Below are 27275 nucleotides of genomic sequence, written 5' to 3'. Positions count from 1 at the left end.
CGGTGGTCAGAAATGGCCACCAGAAAGAAGAACTTGATCGGAATAGAATGTGCAGGAGGAAGATAAGAGGAGAAAGTTTTGGTTGACCGGGTCAAACAGCAAAAGCAACAAATAAGGTACCCTGGAATTGAAACTAGTAAAAAACAATAACATTGTTCCCTAAGAAGATTTTTAAGCTGTGAAGGAGAGAGAAAAGGGAAAAGATTTGAGTTTTTTTTCTCCTTTTCTTCTACTGACAGCTAAGAAACTTAAGTAAGAAATTGGAAAAAAAAATCTACTTTGACATCAATAGGCATTTAATGCTGAAAATAAAAAGTCAAAGGGATAATAAAGATTTCTGGATAATTAAAAGCTTTTGAAAACAGGAGAGGAGAGAGAAAAAGAATAAAAGGGAAGGATCTGGAAGGGAGGAGACTGCCTGGAATTAAAAAAGAACTTACAGCAAAATCTCAACAAGCCTTCCAAAAGGTACATTCTAACTGAAATATCACAACAAAAACCCCAGGAAGAGAAAGTCGAAAAAGAAATAAGATATAACTCAGGACTATCTGGATTACTTGATGATTTCTGGTTTCTTGGTTATTGTTTTGAATGACTAAAATCAATCGGGTGGTTGTTTAAAACTGTTTAAAATGGCTCCACTTTTAGAAGAACTGAAAATGGAACTTTAAAAATACAGAGAAGATGCACAAGAAGGAGAGGTTCTTTTGGCTTCAGTATTTCAGTTTTTAGAAATGGAGATTTGGAATTATGAGAAACAACAAGAAATGCCTGCAGAACAAGAAGATTGCGACAAAGAAGAAGCCATCTTTAATGAACAAGTAATCTTAGATGGGGGGGAGTAAGGGGGAAAGAGAATGGAAAGTTTAAGATTGGGAAAAACAACTCCCCCAAAAATAGAGTGAAAAATAAGTATAAAATCAGAAAGCAACAGAAGAGGGAAATGCAGAAGAGAGAATTAGAAGTAGAGAGACAAGGGGGTAAAAAGGGGAGGGAGAAGATGAGAGGGAAGAAAGAAAGAAAACGAAGTCATAAAGGACAGAAACAAAATATAGAGAAACAGGGCCTATTTAGAGATAATGGGTGAAAATTTAATGGAAAAGGGATTCTGCAAAGGTACATAAGATAGTATGGTTATATTAGAAACAGAAATAATTTTAGAAAATATGAAACAATGTATGATTAAAATGTCTGATAAAATAGCTATCGTAATTCAGTGGAATGCTTGTTAATAAATAAATGTAATAAAAGGTATATTTAATGATTTATAAAACATATGTGAAGAGAAATAAGGGAACAAATTATGGAGATTATATGTGTTTTTAAGGAAGTATGATATTTAATTGAAAAGAAGTGTTAAAGATGTTAAGATTTTAATGATTATTAATGATAGAACTGAACTGGAATGGAATGAGGGTTTATAATTACATATATTTACAATCTTTTTTTTTTAAAGAATATAGTGTGTATTATAAGAATGTACCAAGCAGAATTGGATTGGAAGTTATGTATTATGTATTATATTGAAGGTCATAACCTTAAGGTATATATTGAAGTTTAAATAAGAGTTGAATGGATGTACTTAAAAGATATAAAGGTGTCATACTCCAATTAGTAACTACAGGAGAAAATTTGTTTAATGAGAAAAGATAATATGAAATTGAAACAGAACAGACAATATAATGATTTGAATTGAGATGAGATAATCAAAATAAAATTGAGAAGATTAAAAGAGGGGAAAAACTATATAGACAATGTAAAATAGTATAAGATATGGAATAGAATACAAAAAGAAGCATCAAATTGAGTTTGTGTCTGAAAAAGAAGTTCAACCTGGGACCATGCTATTTTCAAAAAAGATGTTTTACTTGTATTTTGTATGTGTGAAAACCCAAATAAAACTTTATTTAAAAAAGAAGAAGATAAAGAAAGGCCAGCTGTGAAATTAACCTTCTTTGCAGAAGGCAAAGAAATTTTGAACTCAACCTCATGGACATTACAGTTGGTATTTGAAGACTCTTGTAAACTATTTCTTATCTGTTGTTTTTTGGCAGCCTTGCAAAAACTTGGCAAGGCTCTTTCTTGTTGGAGATACTTAGGTGGAAGCAGCCTTTTACCTGTGAAGAAATAGGATTCTTAGCTGAAACTTAAACAGATTATACTGCTGCCTTTGTCTTGTGATTGCTTTCTTGGAATCAGGTTTGGGTCAGCACACCTTCCGACAAGCAAGGTCAATGGGGAAGCCAGCTTCACTAAACAACCTTATTCCTAACGTAACAACTTCAGGGATTCATTTAACAAACCTGGCAAGAAAGTTCGTAAAATGGGGCAAAAACTCACGTAACAAATGTCTCACTTAACCACATATATTTTGGGCTCAGTTGTGGTCATAAGTTGAGAGTTGAGAACTATGTGTAGGCAAGGCCATGAATTTACAGCAGGAGTGTCAAACTTAAGGTCCCTGGGGCTGGCCTGGAAATATCAAAGGACTGGTCTGTGATGCCAAAATGTGGTGCGGGGGGACCACATGTTGCCCCTGTGTGGCCCATTTTTGGCCTCCCCGGCCTCCAGCAGCACTCTATTGGCCAAAAACGGGCCCTGCACCCTATTTTGTCCAGCAGGTTACTACAGGTTACTCCATCCCATCTCCCCCCTGCTCCCCCCCCGGCCCACAGAGAGCTACAATGATGATCTGGCCCTCAGAGAAATCCAGTTTGACACCCCCTGATCTACAGTATTTATGCCTGCATGAAATGGAAAGAAATGTTTTGACCTATGTTCCACCTACATTTTGGTGGAACACAATTTTATACATGATTGGAGAATTTGCGTAAGAAAAAACAAAACAGGAAGCTTATATTTTGTGTTCCAGGTCCGCAAAAATTACTTAGCATCCCACATTGAGGGCTTTTTACTCATTGGGCAATCTGTCTAAAAAAGGAAGCAAGCTTTCCCCTAGCAAAGGTAGAATAAACATATCAGATCAGCAGATGCCTTTTTCTTACATTCAGAACAGTTATTTCCAGTTTTGAAATGTGCTTAACTGAGCCGTCTTCTTCCTATCCTATACGACTAGTGTTACACAATGACAGGAGTCAAGGAACCTTTTCTTTCATAACATGTTTATTGTTAGCATGTTATAAGAAAAAAATATTTGTCAGGTGAGGTCAGTGTAAGATAAACACGAGAATAGCTTCTTTAAGTTTGCATAATACCTGCGGTTGTCTAATTGATGAAAATAATGTTGAGGCCGTACTATATGTATACAGAGCACTAGTGTTAAACTATACCAGTGTTTCAAACTAATCCGTGTTTTGGCTAGCCAGTATTTTAGGCTAATCCATGTTTTGGCTAATATTGTATGTGGACCAAAACCAAAGAAATCCCATACAGCATTTCAGAGCTATAGAGTAAGGGTGTCAAACTGGATTTCTTTGAGGGCTGGATCAGCACTGTAGTTTTCCTCCGTGGGGCTGGGTATGGGGGAGGGGAGGACAGGACGGACACTTCCTTCAGCACGCTGCTGCCCAAAACCGGGCATGGGTGTGTGTGTGTGTGTGTGGCTTCTGCATGGCCCATTTTGGACAGCAAAGGATAACAGGAGGCCATCCAGACTGACCAAAAACAGACGATGTGGGGGCCGCGTGTACTCCCCCTGCTCTCCATTTTGGTTGCCGGAGACACCGTGGGGAGGTCCTTTGCTATTTCCAGGCCGACCTCGTGGGCCAGATTTCAGCACCTCATGGGCTGGATCCAGCCCGCGGGCCTTGAGTTTGACACCCCTGCTGTGGAAACAGTTACCAGAACTCTCTTCCGAGTTCTCTAACTTCCCCTAACTTCCTAATAGAAAGAGGGAAGTATGGTTGCACCCTTCCCACAGTGATATTTCCAGATCTAAAACTAAAAATTCTTTCTCTTTTTGGGCAGTACTAGCTGAGTCATGGCAGAAAGATTTACATAGTACAGAAAGAACAACAATCTCTTTAACTTGAATAACTGTTTTTATTTAGGGGTCAACAAATGCTTTGATCTTTGCAGCAAGTCAAGAATGCATTTCTGATCGTTGGTATCTTTTTTTGAACCTTTTGTAGAAAGTATTTGTTAAATTGCAGACTCAACCACTTAAACCAGGGGTCTTCAAACTTGGCAGCTTTAAGTTGTGAACTTCAACTCCCAGAATTCTTCCTCCAGTCATGTTAGTTCAGGAATTCTGGGAGTTGAAGTCCACAAGTCTTAAACTTGCCAAGTTTGAAGACCCTTGACTTAGACAAAGCCAATATCAATGTCTAGGTCTTCCCCAAATCACTTTATTCTAATGCAGGGGTGTCAAACTCATGGCCTGCGGGCCAGACATGTCATGCGCTGGCCACGCCCACCCCCTGCTTTTAGCAAAGGGGGAAATTAGCAATATGTCACGTGATGACAATGTGACACCACGAGTTTGACACCCCTGTTCTAATGTCACTAACTATATAAATAACAAAAGTGGAAAAAACTGTATTCATTATGATTGCCCAATAATAATTAGTCGCCAGCAATTCTCACATTTTAATTATTTTAATTGAAAAAAATGGAAAAGTAGTTTACAGGTTATATGACCATTTTTCACATGACTTTTATAACAACCCCATGATCATGCGATCAAAATTCAGAGGCTTGGCAACTGGTTCATACTTATGACCATTGCTGTGTCCCTAGGTCAGTGATGGCTAATCTTTTTGTCGTCGTGTGCTGAAAGTGCGCACGTACGCCTGCACGCATAATGCAATGCACACATGACCCCCTGCGCTCCCCCTGCGCATGCAACCCTCCCGTGCTCCCCCCAACCCCCTGCACATGTGCGTGCTCCCCATGCTCCTCCCGCTTTCTGTGCATACGTGTGCGACCCTCCCGTGCTCTCGCCCCCTTTGCGCATGCGCGTACATCTCCCACAAGTGCCTCGCCCCCCCACGCATGCACGGCAGATACCCGAAAATCAGCTGTCTGGTGGGACGCGTGCGCGCATGCGCAGTGGAACTGAGCTGGGGCGACGGCTCATGTGCTGGCAGATGGCTCTGTGTGACATTTCTGGCACGCATGCCATAGGTTCACCATCACAGCCCTAGGTTATGTGATTGGGGAAGACAGATTCACTTAACAATTGGGTTACTAACTTGTCAGCTGCAGTGATTCACTTACTATGGCTTCACTTAACAACTGTGGCAATAAAGATTATAAAAAGGGGCAAATCTCACTTAAAAATGTTTCACTTAAAAAGGTCAACCACAACCTTGATGCGGCCCTCAATGAAATCGAGTTTGACACCTCTGCTTTAGGGTCAAGCTATACTGGAGATTAAAACAATCCTCTTTGGAACTTTGGCGCTTTTATTTAAATAAAGAATCTGTGTCCAGGTCATGTGTAGCCTTGATATTTTAACTGTCTGCTCACTTCACTTAAAAATAGGTTGTGTGCTGCAGTTAAGTACGTTCCAAACTATTACAAATTCCTGTTCAAAGAGAAGAGCTGGATTTTTTTACTTCTCTCTTTCTCAAAATTTGGGGCCATCCCATCTCCAAAGAGGCATTGTCATTGCTCATTGTTAACTAAATATGGCCAATATTTATGCTTTTATATGCTGATGATATACACACTTTCACTTCTGCATAGAAGGAAAGCTTTTGTATTTTTGTTTTGTATAAGCAAGTTATTAAGAATTGCAAATTTATATGCATGAGTTTAATTGTACCTTCACTTGCAGACCTGAGCTTTTGTGCCTGACACCTATTGCATTTAACATCTGTATGAAACCACTGGGAGAATAGACCTACTATTCAGGATGAGGAATCATTAATATGCAGATAATGCCTAGTTATACATTTCTTTTCCAGTCCTGTTGGGAGATGGAGTGGAAGCCATGACCCAGAGTCTAGAGAAGGGGTGTCAAACTCGATTTCATTGAGGGCCGCATCAGGGTTGTGTTTGACCTCAAGGCTAGGGTGGGTGTGGCCAGGATGAGTATGGCCATCTTGACCAGCATGGACAGGTTGGGCATGGTCACTCATGTCGGAGGCGCCTGTGGCCCGTGTGCTCTGCCAGCAAAAACGGTCTCCGTGAAAAGGGAGCCCCCCTCCCGAGTTCCATTTTCGCTGGAAGAGGGCTGAAGGAGGCCATCATGGCCAAAAACGGAGCTTGTGAGGGCCACACGCAGCCTACTGAGTTTCTGTTTTTATTTGCGGAGAGATGCAGGAGGCCATTGCGAGCAAAAATTGAGGACCTCAGGGACCACCAAGCTCATAATTTTAAACCCCAGGGACCACTAACCAGTTCTGTGGGCATGGCCTAATTTGTGGGTGTGTCTTGGTGGTCATGTGACTGGCTAGGTATGGCTTGTGTGTAAATATTATGAATATTTATATAAATATTGAATTTTTTATTAAAAAAACAGAGCAACTTTTACCCCAAATCAGGCAAAGCAGGCAGGTAAATTGAGTTGCTCACAGAATCACAGATTCATTCAGAGATCTACCTTTCTGCAATCTGCTGCCTGAGTCTGTCCCATAAAATTTGCTAGCAAGCAAACTCACAAAATTAACTCACAACACACCATGTATGTAAATATTGAATTTTTTTTATTAAAAAAGAGCAATTTTTACCCAAAATCAGGCAAAGCAGGCAGGCAGATTGAGTTGCTCACAAAATCATTCAGTGATCTATCTATCTGCCATCAGCTAGCTCAGTCTCTCAAATTTGCTTGCCGTGAGTCTGCATTGAATAATGAACCTTCAGTCCTAAGAGAGGTTCGGCTGTGCTTAAAAGCAGAGCCGAAGATCTAAAGACTAGCTAGAAGCAAGAAATCCAACCATTTCCTGCTTCCTAGCTAATCTAAATCTCCCAGCACAGCAGAACAGGGTCAGAAAAAGGGAAAATGGCAATTAGCAGGCAAGTTTGCTGGGTAAGGAGTGAGTAGGCGGGGAGGCAGCCTTGTGTTTCTGCGCAGCCTGGATTAATTGCTTTGGGGGTGTGTATGCTCTGGGGATGAGATTTCTCTGCAGCCCACCAAAATTTTCTCACGGCCCACCAGTGGGCCGTGGCCTACTGGTAGGCGACTGCAGGTCTAGACGCTCTCAGAATTGGATTGGGGGAAAAGGTTGTCACTCAACCCAAATAAGACTGATTGTTGATTCAGAAGTCACCTTTGATTCTTTGCAGAATTCTGCTTTCCTAGAAAGAACAGGCTGACTGTCCAGCTGTTTGTTGGAGCTAAATTGAGGTAAAAAGATCCACTTCAGGCAATACCATTATTGTTAGTAGAGTATTGAAACAGGATCCTGAAAAAACTGTCAAAAGGGTTTACTCATTCAACTTACACTTGATTATTGTAGCAAGGAATTGTTTTAGGTCTCTCTTGCTTGGCTTCCCCCTCATATGGGCAAAAGTGTCGCTTTGGCAAATGGCCCCATCTCTTTCCAGGGTTTGTTCCACATTTCAGAACATCTCCAATTCAGGAGTCTTGGACTCATAGCTCCTTTGGGAGTAGATTGAGACTGTGGCCTGGAAAACGTTTGGACAGCTTTGGTTGGTGTTGGCTTTTTGGTTGGTGTTTAGTTGAGGTCTTACTTGCAACAGAATGCACACAGTATTCACTAATTGCTCATTCCATTGTCACCTTTAGCAACAGTGTCACTTGCTGTATATGGGGCTGCCCTTAAAGACTGTTCAAAACTTCAGCTACCCTGTTTCTCCAACAATACGGCCTCCACCAATAGGAAGGCCCAGCATGTTTTATTGGCATAAAATCAAATTAAGCCCTTCCCCCCAAATTAAGGCCTATATTAAACATGCGAAATGGGGGGGGGAATGGCAGGGGGGGCTTGCCGTTAGGAAGTACTTTTGTTGCACACCCGGATATGGTGTTGCCTGCGCTGACTTTGGCGTTGGTGGGGCACTTAGTATCGGGAGACCTTCCGCCACCATTGCTTTCCCTTCTCCCTTGCTGCCACAGCGTTTAGAGCAATGCCATGGCGTTTGGTGCAGCCACGTGTGGCCAGCCAGGGCTCCTCCCTGCAACCAGAGCCTGGTAGAGACACTCTGCTTCAGGCGCTCCTGTCGCCGCCTTCCCTTCGCCTTCGAAGGCAAAGCCAATTCTTTTAAAAATGACACCCTACTACCGGTATGACAAAGCCTCCCCTGCCCGAGAGGGCAGCCCAACCCCACGTGGAGAGGCGAATCTCCTGGGGCTGCAGCGCAGGATCGGCCCACCCCGGGAGAAGCACCCAGTCGCCATCCCTGCCTGGCGCCGGGCAGAGCGCGAAGAGCTTCGCCTGGGGTGCCCACCTCTGTTCATTCCGTCAGGACCGTGCCAGAGCCGTGCGGGTTGGGCAGAGCTGGGAAAGCAAGCCACGGGTGTGCGCCCGCCTGCCAAGCGAAAGAGCCGGGCTGACCCAAGCTTGGCTTCCTTCCCAAGTCCCTCCAGCCTGAACCCGAAGGGGCCACTGGGAGAGGCCGCCCGAGGCAGTGATAGTGCCCACCCATCCGTGGACAGGGAGGCAAGGCGACGGCCTGTGCCGCGTACTCCTCCGATCTGAGCCCCGCCGAGTCAGCACCTCTGCCTGATGCCCGTTCTGTTGCAGCATTTGGAGCTGCTGGCGCATTTGGAGATGCTTGGGGACGGGGACGGGCTGGGCGAGGGGTAGAAAGGACGGGCGGCTTCCGGCTCTCTCTGCCGGCCAGGGAAGCAGCGCTGCCATTACCTCACCTCCCTGTCTGCGGACGGGTGGGTGCTATCACTGCCTCGGGCAGCCTCTCCCGGTGGCCCCTTCAGGTTCGTGCTGGAGGGACTTGGGAAGGAAGCCAAGCTCAGGTCAGCCCAGCTCTTTTGCTTGGCAGGCGGGCGTGCACCCGCGGCTTGCTTTCCTGGCTCTGCCCAGCCCGCACGGCTCTGGCGGGATGAGCGGAGGGCCCAGCGGGGAGGCACTCGCTGCCTTGGTGAGAGCTCCGCCGCCGGGTAGGAGGGCCCACCTGTCAGCTGTGCTGGGCGCCCCAGGCGAAGCTCTTCGCGCTCTGCCTGGTGCCAGGCAGGGATGGCGGCTGGGTGCTTCACCCAGGGTGGGCCGATCCTGCGCTGCGGCCCCGAGAGATTTGCCTCTCCACGTGGGGTTGGGCTGCCCTCTTGGGCAGGGGAGGCTTTGTCATACCGGTAGTAGGGTGTCGTTTTTAAAAGAATTGGCTTTGCCTTCGAAGGCAAAGGGAAGGCGGTGACAGGAGCGCCTGAAGCCAAGTGTCTCCACCAGGCTCTGGTTGCAGGGAGGAGCCCTGGCTGGCCGCACGTGGCTGTGCCAAACGCCACAGCGTTGCTCTAAATGCCGCAGCAGCGAGGGAGAAGGGAAAGCAACGGTGGCGGAAGGTCTCCCGATACGAAGTGCCCCACCAACGCCGAAGTCAACATCCAAGCTGTCACTGCCCGCCCACCCGAGGATGCAAGGGGGGGGAATTAAGTCACCCCTGAAAAGATGGCCTAGCCATTTTTTCCGGGGTCAAAAAAAAATAAGGCCCAGCCTTATTTTGTGAGAAACACGGTAGTTTAGAGCACGTACTCCGTGATCAGTCATAATAATTGCTATGTTCCATCTCTACTACAATAGGTTTCTAAGTGCTCCTTGTGATGTGTATAATCAAATGGAGGGGTTGAGTTTATATTTTTTTAAAAAACATTATTTTTAATTTATTCCTGTTTTTCCTCAATAGGATCAAAGGGATCTTTCAGAAAGAAGCAAAGATGAATATGGTAAAAAGAATAATGGGTCGACCTCGGCAAGAGGAATGCAGCCCTCAAGATAACGCTCTAGGATTAATGCATCTACGCAGGCTGTTTACAGAATTGTGTCACCCCCCTCGGCATATGACTCAAAAGGAACAGGAAGAGAAGCTTTACATGATGCTACCAGTTTTTAACAGGGTAAGGCTTTTTTGAGTATGTTTTTTAGGCACGTGATGAAACATTGCAAGTTTTAAATTTCCAGCATTGCACGTTGTCAATTTCCTCTGAGCAGCCCACCTGTAATGGAAGTGGATTCCCACAGATCACTTGTAAGACAAAAATAAATGTTTCTCAGACATTGATAGGTACGCTGAAATGCTACACATACATTCTATCACCTCTCCCTCTCTCCCTCCTTCCCACTCTCTCCCTCCCTCCCTTCCTCCCTATCCATCAATCTTTATCCATCCATCCACCCACCTAGTTCTCTCTCTCTCTCTCTCTCTCTCTCTCTCTCTCTCTCTCTCTCTCTCTCTCTCTCTCTCTCTCTCTCCCTCCCTCCCTCCCTCCCTCTCCCTCTCTCTCTCTCCTAAATAGGACATAAATTACTCTCTGACTCTATTTCCCTTTTTTCCATTTTCTGTTATGAAAATGAACTTCAAAGTACTAATGTGAAAACAGTTATCTGTGAATGTCTTTGGAGATTCTCAGTAATCTAGGTCATGGTTGTCCCAAAGGTGCTTTTTCAAGAGGTTTTTCTTTGAAGACGATTTGCTTCTCACCCAAGAAGCGAAACGTCTTTCAAAAAACCCGAAGTCCAGTTGCCTCTTGAAGAAAACACTTTTGGAACAATTATCTGGGAAATGAGTTTAAATTTGTATTGGTTGTGACCACTTTAGTGTGTTCAGATAGCTTTCTCCTTGTCTACAAGAATTGGAAAAAACATAAGAAGAAGTGGAAAATGGATATTGACAGAGTGAAATACAGGATGAGTAATGGATATTGTGGATGATTAATAACAAAATTTCCTGCAAATCAAATCAAAATAAACATAGAAAATCACCTTAAATTTTCATTTTTAAAAAATAATTTTTAATAACCGTTGAACTCAGTCTTATTCACAAATTTAACTGTTTACAGTAAACCTTTGTAGCTCCTGAGTAAAGGGCAGGATATAAATCAAATAAATAGAAGAAACTTTGCTTTTTCAGTAGTGTTTTGAGGGATCCTTTGTCCTTTATTAAGTAGTGTTTTTCATCATTTTTAATATTCAGCATAAGTGAGTACATACATGCTCATCATTCTGTTTCTTTTTAGAATAAACAACATTATGCAAATAAGAACTGGTAAAGCAAATAAACTGGAGGTAATAGTAGAAGAAAGGAAATCTGGTTAAGTCTAGTTTACACCAACACTTTTCAATATGAATGCTTTTATTATGTCCAGATAAAATATTACAATTAATGGTGGGTTGTCAGTATATAATCAAAGTCTACCTAATTGTATAGTCGGTGTAACAAAATTAAATATAACTTCCTATTTTGCCTCGGTAAATATTCTTGCTTCTTTTACATCCTCATGTTAATTCACACAATGTTTGATCTTTAAATAGCTTACAGTTCTGTGAATTTCTGAGTCTTCCCCTCTCTTACATGCATTCTTCCTTCAAATATTTGTTTCGCAATTTGGAGTGTCATATTCATATTACCAAATAACAGGAACGTACATCTTTTACTGTGTTTACTTGTTTATATTCAATTCATATTCCTTCAGCTCCTGTTTGTTTTTGACCTTACCTCCTCTTCATTTAGCAAGTATGCTTCATTGCCACCCTATTCAATTTAGAGTTTTTTTTCTTTCCCTCTCATAAAACTCTCACTTCTATATCAAGTAGCTATATAAAAGCATGTGCTTCTCCCACAGACCATACGCCGCCTTTATTATTTTTTCTACCAGTTCTCCATCTGTTTTCTGATTTTTAGTAAGCGTTCAACAAATTGTGCCCATTATTTATTTTATTTATTAGATTTTTATCCCTCTTTTATTAGCCTTATAATAACTCAAAAATATTAATGCTCCTTCCACCTCCTGTTTTCCTCTCAATAACCCTGTGAGGTGGGTTGGGTTCAGAGAGAGTGACTGGCTCATGGTCACCCAACTGGTTTTCATGCCTAAGGCAAGACTAGAACTTATAAATCTCTTGATTTCTAGACTGGTGCCTTACTAGACCAAACTGGCATATACCATGTTTCTCCAAAAACAGGACTCAACCCAATAATAAGCCTAACCCCAATTTTTTTTTGGTGGGGCTAATATTACCTCTCCCCTGAAAATAAACCCCGGGGGGATGGGGATGGTCAGCACAGATAACAGATAATCAGAGTTCGAAGGGACCTTGTAGGTCATCTAGTCCACCCCCCTGCCCAAGCGGGAGACCCTACACCATTTCTGACAAATGGCAGTCCAATCTCTTCTTGAAAGTCTCAAGTGAGTGAGACTTTTTACGAGTGGTGGTACGGGTGCAGGGGGGACAACTGTCCGGCTGCAGCTCGCTGGCCCCTCGGGGCAGCGCAAATACTGCTTTTTCCCTTCCCTTTCTGGGCGCAGCGCTTCTGCTTGTTGGGCCGCTTCCCCGAAGCCAGCAGCTCAGCGGCCAGCTGCTTTGCTTTTTCCCTCTCTTTGGGAGGCTCGCAGGAGGCTTTTTGGCAAAAGGGAAGAAAATGGGGAGGGGGGATTTGCCTGCCTGTCATCTATTCCTCAAGCTCGGCACAGACTGAGGAAAGGATGGCAGGCAGGAAAATTCCCCCTTCCCCATTTTCCTTCCGTTCTCCAAAAAGCCTCCATTCCAAACACTGAAGGTTCGGAATGGAGGCGACGGTGCTTCCACAACGCGTCCAGCTCACCAAGTCTGGCCTGTTGTACCTCAAGAAAAGTAAGACGGCCTTGAAAATAAGCCTAAGTGCTTATTTTCAAGTCTCAAAGAAAATAAGACTCAATCTTATTTTCTAAGAAGCACGGTATGGGATGAACTGCGTTTTCATAGTTTATTCATAGAATTCTTTATAGAGATGTTTCTTGCTCATCTTATTCTCAAATATTTCCTTGATTTCGTTCAGTTGTTATGAGGCAAAATGATTTAAATCAGGTTTTACGTCTCTGTGGAAACAAGGTGGCATAAATAATGAATGTTCGGTTTTATTTTTTTATTTACTTCAAAACTCATTTAATGGGAGTAATAGATATCTGATTGTAATAATCAGGAGCATATGCTACATTTTGGGTTACATAACCCATGCCACCCATTCAGTGCAGATTTCTCTCTGCTTAGAAAATCAAGTACTATGTGCAATTCTGGTGCACCCTTTGGCTTTCTGCTAATGGTTATATAAAGGCACCAAGCATACTCTTTAAAAATTAATGGCTGAGCTCCATGAAAGCACTGATTGATAAATAACTAAAAAATTTCTTGGCTATACAAGAACATATATCTGTATTAATCTTATGCAGGCTGTAATTTCCCCAAAATCAAATAAGTGGATTTTACCGTCTCATGCATTGGATAATTTTTGTCCCTGGTTAGTGTTTTATCTTCTGTTCTGTTCCACAAAGAAAAGACAAAGCTGGCTTGCAGTCCCAATAGGTGGAATATAATACATAAGATCCACTAACAGTTGTGATGTTGTTTCCTCTTTGTGGGATCAGTGGGGATTTTGCCTGGCCCCCACACTCTATTTGTACAGAATGCATGCCTCTCCATTTTTGGAGATAAAATCATAGAAGATAATATAGCCTCGACTTAAGTTATGGAGTATTAGATTGGGGCAGAATTGCCCTCAGATTCCTTTCAAGCATTCTCTCTGTTGAAGCTGGATTTTAGTGCTGTGTCCTACATCAGGGGTGTCCAACCTTTCACCTTCCCTGGGCCACATTAGAAGATTAAAATTTGGTTTGGGACGCATATATAATAAATTGTTATAAAATAATTATATTATAAAATTATATAACAAATTATAAATTATAAATTATTTTTATTATTTATTATTAATTATTTATTAAAATTACTTATTGTTTATAAAAATTATTATTTATAAAAATTATTTATTATTTATTTTGCCGGGTTGGGGGGCGGCGGCAGGGTGGGGGGCAGAGGTGGGGGGCGGGGGCAGAAGCGGCTGCGGCGGGGCGGCGGCGGCGGTAGAAGAGGCGGCGGCGGGGTAAGCTGGTTCTGGCCATGGCCTCCAACTTTAACGACATAGTCAAGCAAGGCTATGTGAAAATCCGCAGCAGGAAGCTCGGGGTGAGTGAGAAGAGGGAGCCGAGCGCTTTGTTTCTCCTCTCCCCCCGCCCGCCCCTCTCCGTCATCTCCCGGGCTGGGTGGCGGCGATGGAAAAGCGGGCAATCTTCGGGACTAGGAGACGTTGGGTCTGACTTGGCGGGATGTGGAGGGAGGGGGTTGTCAGGCTGGTCTGGTGCGGGAGCTCTTGACTTCGGCGTGCCTGGTTTCTCTCTCTCTCTCTCCTCCCCCACCACCTCGTCCCTTGCGCGCCTGCCTTGCCCGCTTCCTGCAGAAGGCAGCGCGCAGTGTTGCATCTGTGTGCAAGCAAGCATGGGGTTTGCCAGGAGAAGCATGTCAGTCGAATTTAAAGTTGCCGGGACGCGGCTCAATTGCGGGCGGGGCAGGCATTATCCCCCGGGTTGTGTTTTTTTTGAAATCTGACTGAATTTATCCAGGATCTTTACCAATTTTTGCGGGGCCCCAGTCGCCAAAGCCTCTGGGCCCGGGCAGGGCACCTGGGGTAGGGGCAGGGGCAGAAGCAGCGCGGCGAAGCACGGCGGAGCGGCGGGCGTGGGGCACGGGCAGGTTTCAGGCAACTGCAGCGGTCGGGGGGTTGGTGGCAAGGGAAGTTCAGCGGCATGGGGGCAAGGGCAAAAGATCAAAGCCTCGTTGCCCTGGGCGCCGCCTGCTTTGGCTCTTGCCAAGGTTGGGGTGGGCACAGGCGACAAGGCCATCCTGGGCCAGGTTGGACAAGTTTATTATTTATACAAAATATAATACTTGTTCTCAACAAAAGCTCTTCCCCACGGCGTCTCCTTAAATGCTACACTCCAGGTGGTCCTCATGAGGAGGGACGGGGCGCCCTCCTCCCGAGTAGTCGGGTCATCCTGCGCTGACTCTGCCTCCTCTCCATTCTCCACACTTAGGGATCGGGTGGGAGAAGCATTTGCTCATCTCTGGAGCTCCGGTGCTCCTCTGCTGTGCTGCCTACCCTTTCCATCTCTCCCTCGCTTCCTCAGTCCGCCTGCACCCTCTCTTCCTCCCTGCCTACTCTTCCAAGGCCTGATTCCCAGGTCATTCCTCAGGGGCCACAGGGACTGCGCCCACACCCTCTGTCGGCTCCAGCTCCATATCCTCTTGCCTCTTCAGACCTGGGCTATGAAGGGGCCATGACACTACCTGCATTCTTTTTTGCAAGGGTTAGGGTAGAACAAAGTTGGAGCCCAACAAGGTAGAAAGTTGATACATGGGAAATCATTGTCCTGGGGTGCCAAGAGTTTTGATTGGTAGAGGGTTTCCCCGCCCCCAATTAATTGTTGTTGAAATGCCCAGGGTTTTCAGGTCATGGCTATATAAGTCAAATAAATAAATGAAGACATCTTAATCTTCATGGAGGAAAATTCTTTTGGCTCTTCGTTATGGAATTAACATCAGTGGTACACTTTTTCTCAAAAATAGGGGATCTAAGGATTGGGAGTAATAATATAAATCATGTCTAAGGTCACCTTTGCTGAGGAATTTAGGAAAAAGTACAAGAACAAGAAAGCCTTAATTGTTACACAGAAATAATAGCAAAAACGTTGCCAAAAAACTCTTCTCTCTTTGTTTATTTACGATTCTCAGATTTCTCTCCTTTTACCCAAAACAATATTTAGAACTGGCTTAGAGGAAAGCTTTTATACATGTGGCTATTTTTCATTTCGTCATTATTTATTTAATAATTCATTCAAATTTCAAGGTCACCGACTGTCTGACAACTGTCTGATCTTAAAATTAAAAAGGAGAAAAAAAAACATATAAAAAGTGACCAGAACACAGTGAGCAGAAGAGGTTATGATCTATAATGCAGAACAAAGCTCTACTTTTGTGTATTAACGTTTAAGGATTATATGTGTGACTATATTGGAACATAAGCAAAAGAATCTTTCCTTAGCAATAGTGCAGAGATTTATATATCACTTCATAATGCTTTACAGCTCTCTCGAAGCAGTTTGCAGAGTCAGGGTATTGCCAACAATCTGGGTCCTCATTTTAACTGACCTCGGAAGGGTGGAAGTCTGAGTCAAGCTTGAGTCAGTCAGGATCGAACTCCTGGCAGTGAGCAGAGTCAGCCTGCAATACTGCACTCTAACCACTGCGCCACCACAGCTCATTAATTGAAATTTTGCAATAATAATGCTAAAACCATGTTGTTAAACTGTACATTTTCCTGTTTGTGTCATGTTCATTTGAACTTCGATTTATGCATGTTACTTAGTCATTTTTCACCTCTCTGCAGGTATTTGGAAATGCTCCTCCGAGTACAATGATAGAAAAGTTTTCAGATCTCCTTCAGTTCACAACACAAGTTTCACGATTAATGGTAACTGAAATTCGTCGGAGAGCTTCTAATAAGTCCACAGGTAAATGCTTGAATTTCTACCGTCATTACTCATTTTCTGTAGGTAAACTACAGCAGATACTAGCCTAAATAGCCCTTAATACACCAAAAGCTAAGCACAGTGAGAACTTGTTAACAGCTGGATGGGAGACAACTGAGAAAGTCCAGGTATATAGTGTAGACTGGCAAGCTTATTTTTTTAAAATTGCTATCAAGAAAAATGTGTGGAGATGACCAAATAAACCCACATACTTTTTCCATTGAAAAAGAAGAACACCCCTTCAGGCAGGACACGAAGGCAACAGTCAGGTGATAGTTCAAAACACCCCTTTATTGCTCCAACTTTCCCCCAAACGCTCCCACATTTCTGCCAATTCCTGGAGCAAGGCGAAAATTGACCCCAAAATTTCTGTTGCTAAGTGAGATCTTTGTTAAGTGAGCTTTGCCCCATTTTGCTACCTTTCTTGCCACTGTTGTTAAGTGAATCACTGCAGTCGATAAGTTAGTCACACAGTTGTAAAGTGAATCCGGCTTCTCCGTTGACTTTACTAGTCGGAAGGTTGCAAAAGTGGATCCCATGACCTTGGGACACGGCAACGGTCATAAGCATGAACCAGCTGGCAAGCATCTGAATTTTGATCGCACGATACTGGGGATGTTGCAAAGGTTGTAACTGTGAAAAACGGTCATAACTCACTTTTTTCAGTGCCATTGTAACTGAATGGTCACTAAATGAACTGTTGTAAGTCGAGGACTACCTGTACTATTATTCCTTCCTTAACAATCACAGTTGAGACCAGCAAGTCCATCACAAACCACACAATAATTAAATGACGCATCACATGACCACTTAGTTCGATCCTAGGTAGAGACAAATATTTTTCTCTCTGGCCACAGTGAGAATATATCTGCTGAACAAAACTCCGCATTGGTGACAGGAAGGGCATCCAGCCAATAAGCACTCAGGTCCATTCAGTTGCCCAGACTCCACCCCGCAAGGGATTATGGGGTCGTTAAAAGAAGATGATGATCATGTGACCATCACATGGGATTTTACTGCTGGCGTTTTGATTTTCCTATGCTAGTTGTGTAACAACTGTGCAAGTGATGATCACATAACCGCAGGATACTGCAATGGTTGTAAATATTCTGTGGTTGGGAAGTGCCTGAATCTTGATCATGCAAACGTGGAGATACTGTGACAGTCATCAGTGTGAGGATTGATCATAAAATTACTTTTTCGGCACCATTATAGCTTGGATTGCTAAACAGGGCAGTCACGAAGTGAGGACTGCAATCAGGGCATTGTATGCAAATGTGAGGAATTTTGACACCTTAAAATAAATGGAGTTAGATGGATTGTGTGTTGATTTTTCTTCTTTTTCTCCTCTGCGTTTTAGAAGCTGCGAGTCGTGCCATAGTCCAGTTTCTAGAAATCAATCAGAGCGAAGAAGCCAGTAGAGGTTGGATGTTGCTTACTACAATTAACCTGTTAGCTTCATCTGGACAGGTGAGTTCTTAATGAACAGCAAGTGATATCTGGCAATAAATCTTTGAAGTGTCCTATTTCTTAACTCGTGAATGCCTCACCTTTATATTGTAAAGTTACCAGAACCGCCTCATTTGGATGAACATAGATATAAATGCAAATTTGGGGATTGGAAGATGGGGTGATGCAAATAACTGTACCTTATATGAAGTATCTGGAAAAGTGTATTTTTTACAATATAATTGTGAATTAAACCATTATACAATAAATGCATAGTTAAAAAAGGGTGAATTATACACTACAACCACTTAATTTTTTATATAATGCAGGTAATCCTCAACTTAAAACAGCAATTGAAACCAGAATTGCCATCGCTAGGTGATGGAGTTGTAGAGTGCAATTGAATTGTCTAGCAGTGGCAATCCCTTCTGTCCTGGTTGCCATCATTAACTGAGTTTATCAGTTGTTAGACAAGGCAACTTCTTGACAGCTTCCCACAATCAGTATCATTGGGGAAGCAATCAGGAAATTGCCACTCCCAAGCCATCAGGCAAGTATATGGCTGTTGCTGGATTAGGGAGGGAGAGAGGGGTTGCAGGAAAAGTGCAGTGAGGATTGGGAAGGGGGCGCAAGGTGTGTGTGAGACATGCAATATGAGGGTTGGGGAAAAGATACAGGTTGCGGAATGCACCCAAACGGCTGGTGCATTGCTAGCACAAAGCAGTTGGCAAAGCTTGCACAAGTAGGTGAGGTTTTCCCTAAGCAACTTGCAGTCTTTTCTGGCAGCTTCCCCTTGTCTTTTTGGAGAAGCCAGGAGGAAAATTTGCAAATGACAATTGCAGGATTGTGGGCGCTGCAACTTACCATAAATGCAAACTGGTTACCAATGTGCCCTGATTGTGATCACATGACCATAGGGGAACTGGGACTGCCAGAACTCAGAGGACAAGTTGTAACCACTTGCAAAAAAACATTGAAAATCACAGTTATGCAACTGCAGGATACTGCAAATAACCATAAAGGTCAACTGGTTGCCAAGTGCCCCAGATGCGATCAGGCGACCATGGAGGGTGCAGACATTGTAACTTCAAAATTGTGTCGTAAGTAGCTTTAGGAGGGGTCCAACATAACTTTAAGCAATTGGTCATAAGTCGAGGATTGCCTATAGTTGAGATAAATTAAGCTTGCAGTTTACCTAACCTACGCACAGGTTGTGAATGTTTATCTTTCTACATAATTAGAATGTTTTTGTTTGCAAACATGTAAAAGAGCAGATGAAGAATAAATTGCATGTGAGGTTGACTTAAAAGTGTTCTTTGCTGTTTTCTCCCCAGAAAACCGTGGACTGCATGACAACTATGTCAGTGCCTTCCACACTTGTGAAATGTCTCTATCTGTTTTTTGACCTTCCACATGTGCCTGAGGTGGCCGGAGGAGCCCAGAATGAATTGCCTCTAGCAGAGCGAAGGGCGCTGTTGCAGAAAGTATTTGTGCAGGTAAAGTGCACGGCAGCGACAATACATTTGAAACAAAATTTCTTTACAAAGAAATTGGGTTGGAGGATAGCGGCTGTTTAGAATATTTTCAGGGCTGCAGGCAGTGCGTGTTAAAATGAAAAACCAGCTTGGGTCAGATAACCATAGAGACTATCTGCGTGATCACTAAGAGTTGACACTGATTTGATGTGTGTGTGTGTGTGTGTGTGTGTGTGTGTGTGTGTAAAATTCCTTTCTGACCTCTAAGGATAGTACATGTCTTCTTCAATTTCAAAGGCCTAAGAATTTAAAGGTTCTTCACGGTTGTGTGTGTGTGCATGCGCGCGCGCGCACACACACACACACACACAAGCAAACTGGTTATTGAGAATAGAAATGCCACTAAGAATACTGTCATGCCCAATAGGGATAGGGATAGGGAGTGTGGCTCCATTGGCTGTGGAGGAGGCTGGGGAAGGGCAAAGTCCAGCTGGGCAGAGCAGGGGCGTGAGGGAAAGGGAGTTCAGAAGAAGAACCAGGACCACCCTCTCTTCACCCCAGGGCACACAAGGAGGAATGGAGAAGAGAGCAACATGGGTTGCATGGCTTACGGGGGAAGAAAGGGCCCTGATTCCCTTCATTAGCCACAGCTGGGAAGACAGTTGATAAGAAAGGCAGGCTGCTGGGAGCAAAGGTGACTTTATCCTGTGTTGTCGTGGCTTATCTGTGTTCCTGCCGTCTTCCCAACTGTGTGAGTTTTGCCGTGCCTTCAAGTCTGAAATTCTTGCTCCTGCCCTGCCAAACTAATTACTTCAGTTTGGCTTCTTTGGACTTTAAGTTACAGTTTGTGTTGCTCATGTTTTGGACTTAATTTTCTGCAGTCAAAGGCTGTTCCTGAGAGAGTTTTTCTCCAGCCAGAAGGTAACCTGGACATTGGGAGCAAAGTTGGAGATAATAAAGGGACTCTTATCGTTTATCTGACTGTGTTGCCTTTGTGCCATGCCCCTGGTCATCACAAATACAGTGGCATATGAGTGCTGTTTTATGATAAGCTAAAGGGGGCTACATCATTTTGTTTAATAATGAACTTGCTCCAAGGAATTGTTCACAGCTACCTATTTTGTACGCAGTTTATTTATTTATTAAATTGACAAATCTCACAATCTGGTTAACCTGTGTAGTTTACAACAGCATAAAAACAAGGATAAGCATTTTAAAACATTAAAAAAAACCATTTAAATGAATGGGTAAATTAGAAACCAGAAGATGGGTTGGGAATGGAATGTTCTTTAAATGGTAATAAATACTTACAAATAGTAATCAGTGAAGAAAACCTGTTAAGTGAATTGAGTATGTCTGCTTCAATGAAAAGAAGGACTAGGGGTGACATGATAACCGTGCTCCAATATCTGAGGGGCTGCCACAAAGAAGAGGAAGTCAAGCTATTTTCAAAAACACTTGAGGTCAGAACAAGGAGCAATGGATGGAAACTAATCAAGGAGAGAAGCAACCGAGAACTAAGGAGAAATTTCCTGACAGGACAGTTAACCAGTGGAACAGCTTTGCCTTCAGGTGCTGTGGGTGCTCCATCACTGGAGGCTTCTAAGAAGAGACTAGACAGCCACTTGTCTGAAATGGTATCGCATCTCCTGCTTGAGCAGTGCGTTGGAGTAGAAGACCTTCAAGGTCTCTTCCAGCTCTGTCATTCTTTTACTTGTGTGGCATTCAGCCTTTTTCAAGGGTGTTTTGTTGCCTTTTCTTTCAGATCTTAGTGAAGCTGTGCAGTTTTGTGTCCCCAGCAGAAGAGCTGGCCCAAAAGGATGACCTCCAGCTTCTTTTCAGTGCAATAACCTCGTGGTGCCCTCCCTACAACCTGCCTTGGAGGAAGAGTGCAGGGGAAGTCCTGATGACTATATCACGTCACGGCCTTAGCGTCAACGTAGTGAAGTACATTCACGGTTGGTGTTCCTTTTGTACAGCTAAGGAAATCAGGTGGGATGAATACATAAAGGTGGAATTGCCTTGGTTTTGAACAAAGGAGGACAATATTTCTATTTAATAGGTAACACATAGGAATGATTTTCTTCTCCTTCTGTCCAATTGGGTCCGATTCTCAAGAGACTTCCCAGAGAAGTCCTGCAGTTTTCTTGTCAAGGTTTTTCAAAAGTGGTTTGCCGTTGCCCCTATGCCAAGGGCTGTGAGAAGGTGACTGGCTCAAGGCTACGCAACTGGCTTTGTGTCTAAATTGGGACTTGAACCAGGGATAGGCTGCTTGGGGTTTGCAGGAGAGCCCCTAGCTACGTTTCTGTGCAGTTCGGAGAACCCCCAAACCCACTCCTGGCTGGTTCCTCCCACCCCTCCCCTCCCAGGAGTCCCCACATGGCCCATTTTGGATTCAGGTAACTGCAGGATGTGCACATGGGCTCCGGGAGGGCAAAAAATGGGCTTCCTGAAAGTTCGGGAAGGCCAGAAATGGGCCCATTTTGGTTTCCATAGAGCCTCCGGAGCCCTCCCAGGGTCTGTCACCTGTTTCAAAATGGTTACATATAGCACAATCACAGATAGTACAAGAAAATCTCTCAGAAGATGGATTCCACTCATTATGCTAGGCCAGGGGTGTCAACTTCAATTTTATTGAGGGCCGCATCAGGTTGTGTTTGACCTTGGTGAGCTGGGTGGGCATGGCCAACTCGACGTCACTCTTGTCGGGGATGCCTGTAGTGGCTCAAGCACTCTGCCAGTGAAAATGGGCTCCTGAGCTCCATTTTTGGCTGCAATGGCCTCCCGCAACCCTCCGCCAGTGAAAACGGAGCTCGGGAGGGCCGTGAGCTCCATTTTTGCTGGCAGAAGCACCGTGGGCCAATCCTTCGCTGTTTCCAGGATGGTCCCGCGGGCCACATCTAAGCACCTTGTGGACCGGATCCGGCCTACAGGCCTTGAGTTTGACACCCCTGTGCTAGGCCTACAGAGTATATGGCAGTGACTACAGTAGCTCTGTAAGCAGCCCATACATAGTAGACCCACTTCCCTAATCTTCCCACTCAGTGGAATACGTGGACACCATGAGCATGGTTTTCTGTTCTGAGGTCCAGCTGATGGAGCATGTCAATTACAAGTGCTGCCATTTCCTCCAGGCTCTTAGTTCCTAAGTACCGTAATGGATCCATACTTTAGAAATGGTTCTCCTGCAGCCTGATGATTTTTAGGTGATGTGGTAATCACACTCTTTTCAACACTCAGGAGTATATTATGCTACAGGTTTTGGACCAGGGCAGATCCTGGAATGTGCTTTCTGAAGGATATATCTTTCTTCTATGGCTCCCCATATGTCTGTTGCCTATCCCCAAAGATGCATTGGGATGGATCATCAGTCATCTTAATTGTTTAATGGTGGCCATACCAGCCATAATTTTTTTTTCACTTTATATTTTGTACCGACGATGCTATTATCACCTCCTGATAAAAAAAAAATGACCCTCCTGATAGTCCATCTACCATCTGGACCTTCAATCTCTTGAGCTGATGACAGGTAATTTAGCATAAGTCTCCAGAGCTCCCAAGAAGCCACAGAAAGGGAAATGCATTAAAGTGAGATGGCTACTTTTATTATGATGTTTTGCTCCCAGAGAATATACTTCACTATTTCCTATGTGAGTGCCTACAGTTTGAGTTTGTGTTGTTGTTCCATTCCAAAGGTTTAGCATTTCCCCTTTCTGAAAATCTGTCTTACTACTATTTTGGGCTGGATTTTTTTCCCCTTTTCATTTCCAGATAGGCGCTTGTTTCCCCTCACCATCTCACAAGGCAATTTCAGAAAGCTCTCAGTAATCTATTTCCCCTCCAACCACCGATTGTTCCTTCCTGAAGATTTGTCAGCATTAATGAACAAATCCATCGAGCCTTAGCAAAATTGGACCTGTGCCTGTTGACCATGAAATTTGGCTGTTGCCCCTAGCTCAATTATGCTGGCAAACCCCACCATTTACGGTTCCCCTCAGAGATAGGGTGATGATTTTCAGTCAGATCCATTTCCCCTGAGAGCCATTTTTAATTTTTTACTTTAACGAGGAAACGATTTTGCCCACATTCGTCCCTGCTTCAGTGAATCGTTTAGGGACACTGCTCTGTGCTCTCTAGGTGTTTGAAAGCATTTTTGTGGGAGCAGAGCACACTTCTTTCTGAAAACGAAGCAACTGTTGGAAGGTTACAATCTTTGAAGGAAATGTTTTCCAGCTTTGCAGCGGAGAATTTGCCTCCATATGAATCACAGAGGTTATTCACTTCAGATGAATTAATGAAACGACCAACACTTTTTGTGTGTGCGCACTTCAGTTCAGGCTGAGCCAACATAAGTTGCATCTTTTCATGGGGTGTTCCTTTGCAGGATACTATCTGGGCTGGTTACCGGAACCAGAGGTTTTTGTCTTCCAAAGTTTCGGACTCGTCCTGGAACCCAGGACAGGGAACTTCTCTCTAGCAGAGTGTGTGCTGTTCTGTGTGTGGTATTTATAGTGCTTGTTGTGTGCGGTTTTTTTTTTTTTTAATTGATTGGGGTGTGTTGATGGCTGGCTTTTAAGTCATTTTGCTGTCCTTTCACTTTGTCATTTGTTGAGCTAGTCTCCACCATTAATTTTTGATACTGTACTTGGATGCCAGTGTTATATTTGATTGGATAATGTTATGATTAGGCCGGTCTGTAAGTCAGATTCTTACTTATACTTGTATGGCATTAAGATCACAACGAAGGACGTGTGGTTTTCTTTGCAACTGCAGTTCACATCAGTTCAGTTCTGTAACTGCAGTTCAGTTCAATTGCTTGCAGGCAGTTCAAAAACTTTTACTATAAATGCGGAGAGAATTGTTCAGAAACTTCAAAATACCAAAAACAACCAGTTAATAGGAATGCTGAGTTACTAACAGTTTATCAAATACTTAGGAGGTGAGGGCTTCTTAACTGCACAAGGAAACAACAGTCAACAACCAGGGTGGATCTGATTTAAATCAAGATTTAAACCGTGATTTAAATCACTAGTAAAAAGGCTTGATTTAAATCAACTCGATTTAAATCTTATTTTTAAAGATCAACTGTCATCTCTGCTGTGAAATTGTGTGAATCCATCAATGCAATGCATGTTATCTCAGCTTGCAGAACTTGGATTCATTGAATGAGTTTACCAAAAATGTAAATATTGCAGAATATACAACCTCATGCTATATAACTAAGCTCCATTTCATGATGAATAAACTAAATTATTAATGTATCTTAAATAGAAAACTATCTTTAGATTGATTTTATTCCAAAAGCATTTTATTAAAATAAATTTGATAAAAATCAAAAAATCCAATTTAAAATTTTAAAAATTTGATGTTTTTGATTTTGTAAAAAAAACCCACTGATTTTTATCCACCCTGTCAACAACTGAATTGATAGCCATCAACACTCCAATCAGCTACTAAAAAGGTTGTGAAAATGAAGGAGATGGTTGAACAATTGCCTTTAGTAAAGAATAAAGTTTTCAAATTCATATTTGAACCTGTACAGATGTCCCTGGTTTGTAACATAATTATGCTGCAAATATTTAGATATCCACTGGATGGCAGCAGTGAGTTGCTTTTTTTCCTGCCATCTGTTGGTCACATTAATTTTTGCAGTCCAGATATGGGAGAATTATGCCCTGCTTCTTTTCTAGCATTCTAAAATGAGGAAATTATGTGAATGATGCAGCATCTGTGTTTCTTTATATACGGGAAGTATTCTTAACAGATTATGTTTATTTGTACTTTACTTAACTTGAAATCTGCTTCAATCGTTAAAATTACCTCATGGTGAATCCTTCAGCATTTCCAATATTCATCATTTGAAAACTTTTTTTTTTCTTTAATATGTTTTCAGAAAAGGAATGCCTCTCAACGTGTGTTCAGAACATGCAGCAATCCGATGATCTTTCTCCCTTAGAAATAGTGGAAATGTTTGCTGGGCTATCCTGTTTCCTCAAAGACTCCAGTGATGTGTCTCAAACGCTGCTAGATGATTTTAGGATATGGCAAGGATATAATTTTCTTTTTGATCTTTTACTCAGGTATGCAGATCATGTTTGTAAGTATGTCTTCTTGCTTAAATGAGGCACCTTACCAACGTATAAATATTGTAAATAAAATATTATTGTGAATGTGCAGGTGAAAAGTTTAACCACCTTATTAGGCTATATTAAAATAGTACTATCCCACAGAGACTGTTTTAGCTTCTAGTACTAATTCAATAAGAAATATCTAATATAATGTTCTATCATCAATTTTTTTTTTTTGATGATAACTTTTTTTTTAATTTTAACATTGCTTCTTTGAAACAGTGGTGAATATCTGTAGCTCGGGTGCAGGATGAAAATGGAGGTTTGTTCTCCGAGCTTGTGTGTTGGTTTCCAAACATTTCATTACCAGGCTAGTAACATCTTTAGTGGAGTTTAGGAGATGTCAGTGTTGATGTTCTTCAGAAGAACACCAACACTGACATTCCCTAAAGTCTCCTGAAGATGTTTTCTAGCCAGGTAATGAAATGTTTGGAAACCAACCACAAGCTCGGAGTACAAACCTCCACTTTTATTGTCTATGGAGATTCTCAGTCATCCAGGTCATGGTTGTCTCAAATATACTTTTTCAAGAGGCAACTGGACTTTCTGGTTTTTCTTTGAAGATGTTTCGCTTCTCATCCAAGTCCAGCTGCCTCTTGAAAAAGCACTTTTGGGACTCTACTTTCATTGCTTCTTTCTTATAAATAATACTGGGAATAGTATCTTACTAACAGATCTAAGACTTGGATTGATAACGTGATCCCTGATAATGCAGTGTTTTCTTTTGAAAAAGGGATGTTTACATTAATCTTTCAAACACATTAACAAATAAAATTAATTGTCATTTACTTATCTCTTTTCTTATGAGAAAGAGATCAGGCTTTTTCTTTATCCCAAACCTTTTCTAACTTATTTTGCAAAATTTAATTTGTGTCTTTATTTTTGACATTAGTAGAAAAGATGGGTTATTCTTAGGCGTTTCATGAAGAAACGTTTTCAGAGATATAAGCAAGGATGAAGTGGGGAAATTTATGAAAGGATTAGCGCACATTGTCTTGGACCTTCTAATCAAATTTAATTGTCCTTCAAGTGGTTTGGAATTTAGAAGGCCTAATTTGTAAATCTAATCTGAAATAAAGCATTGATAATAATTCATAAACTAATCTAGATTTTTTTTTGAGCGGCGAACCAATTTCAGTTCCTTTCTTTGGTAAGCACAGTAATCAGTATGTATTTATTTGATTTATTTGAGAATACCACAATCCATCTGCTGATATCATGCTTTACTTTTTGTTTTGAAGTATTTACCTTATCAAATTCTGCAGTATGGTATGGCCCTAACATGATCAAGTAATTTGTGCAACCACTTCCCAATAATAAATAAACCAAATTGTTTCAGTATGATTATGGCTGAAGAAAAATATATAATGCTAAATATTAATAATTTTAATTTTAAATTCAGAGAAGGAGGAGGACCACAACTGCTTATTGTGTGTTTGTGCAGGCAGAATGGGAGCATTGCCAAAGCTCGCTCACTAGTTTACGGTAGTCTTAGACTGGCGTGGCTGTAAATCTAAGCTCTCTAGATTCTCAACCCCTTTTTCTAGAATTTGGCTTATTCAGCAGTAGACACTCAATCATGACTCAGTCACTGTAGATACTGTATTGCAGTCAAGAAGGAAACCGACTACAACCAATTTACTTATTACTGCAGTATACACCAAACCTTTGTATAATGTATACCGGTGATTCAGAATTTGGGCATTTTTGTCCTGCCTTTCTAAGTTAATGGATATTTGGACATTCTCTTCAAAGTCAAAAAAGGCATTGGGGATTTGTTGCTACAAC

The 27275-nt window shown here is 42.5% G+C and overlaps 1 protein-coding gene across 7 annotated transcripts in view; it reads left to right on the top strand.

Annotated features, from left to right (window-relative positions):
* WDFY3 (WD repeat and FYVE domain containing 3) overlaps positions 1–27275 on the top strand; it is a 182410-nt gene that overhangs the window by 45050 nt on the left and 110085 nt on the right. For all 7 annotated transcript variants that reach the window (XM_026683686.2, XM_087962815.1, XM_087962813.1 and 4 more), the window contains exons 2-7: positions 9727–9937; positions 16294–16417; positions 17796–17905; positions 19219–19380; positions 21125–21317; positions 25253–25439. In XM_026683686.2, the coding sequence (XP_026539471.1) occupies positions 9758–9937; positions 16294–16417; positions 17796–17905; positions 19219–19380; positions 21125–21317; positions 25253–25439 (956 nt within the window). In that variant the 5' untranslated portion in view covers positions 9727–9757. The remainder of the gene's footprint in view (positions 1–9726; positions 9938–16293; positions 16418–17795; positions 17906–19218; positions 19381–21124; positions 21318–25252; positions 25440–27275) is intronic.

The sequence above is a fragment of the Notechis scutatus genome, chromosome 4, assembly GCF_049901735.1.
Source record: "Notechis scutatus isolate UNSWTSFEM ecotype Mainland chromosome 4, rNotScu1.2, whole genome shotgun sequence".
In the NCBI taxonomy this organism is placed as follows: domain Eukaryota; kingdom Metazoa; phylum Chordata; class Lepidosauria; order Squamata; family Elapidae; genus Notechis; species Notechis scutatus.
The sequence above is the reverse complement of the archived record's forward strand: the minus strand, read 5'-3'. Positions and strand labels throughout refer to the sequence as shown.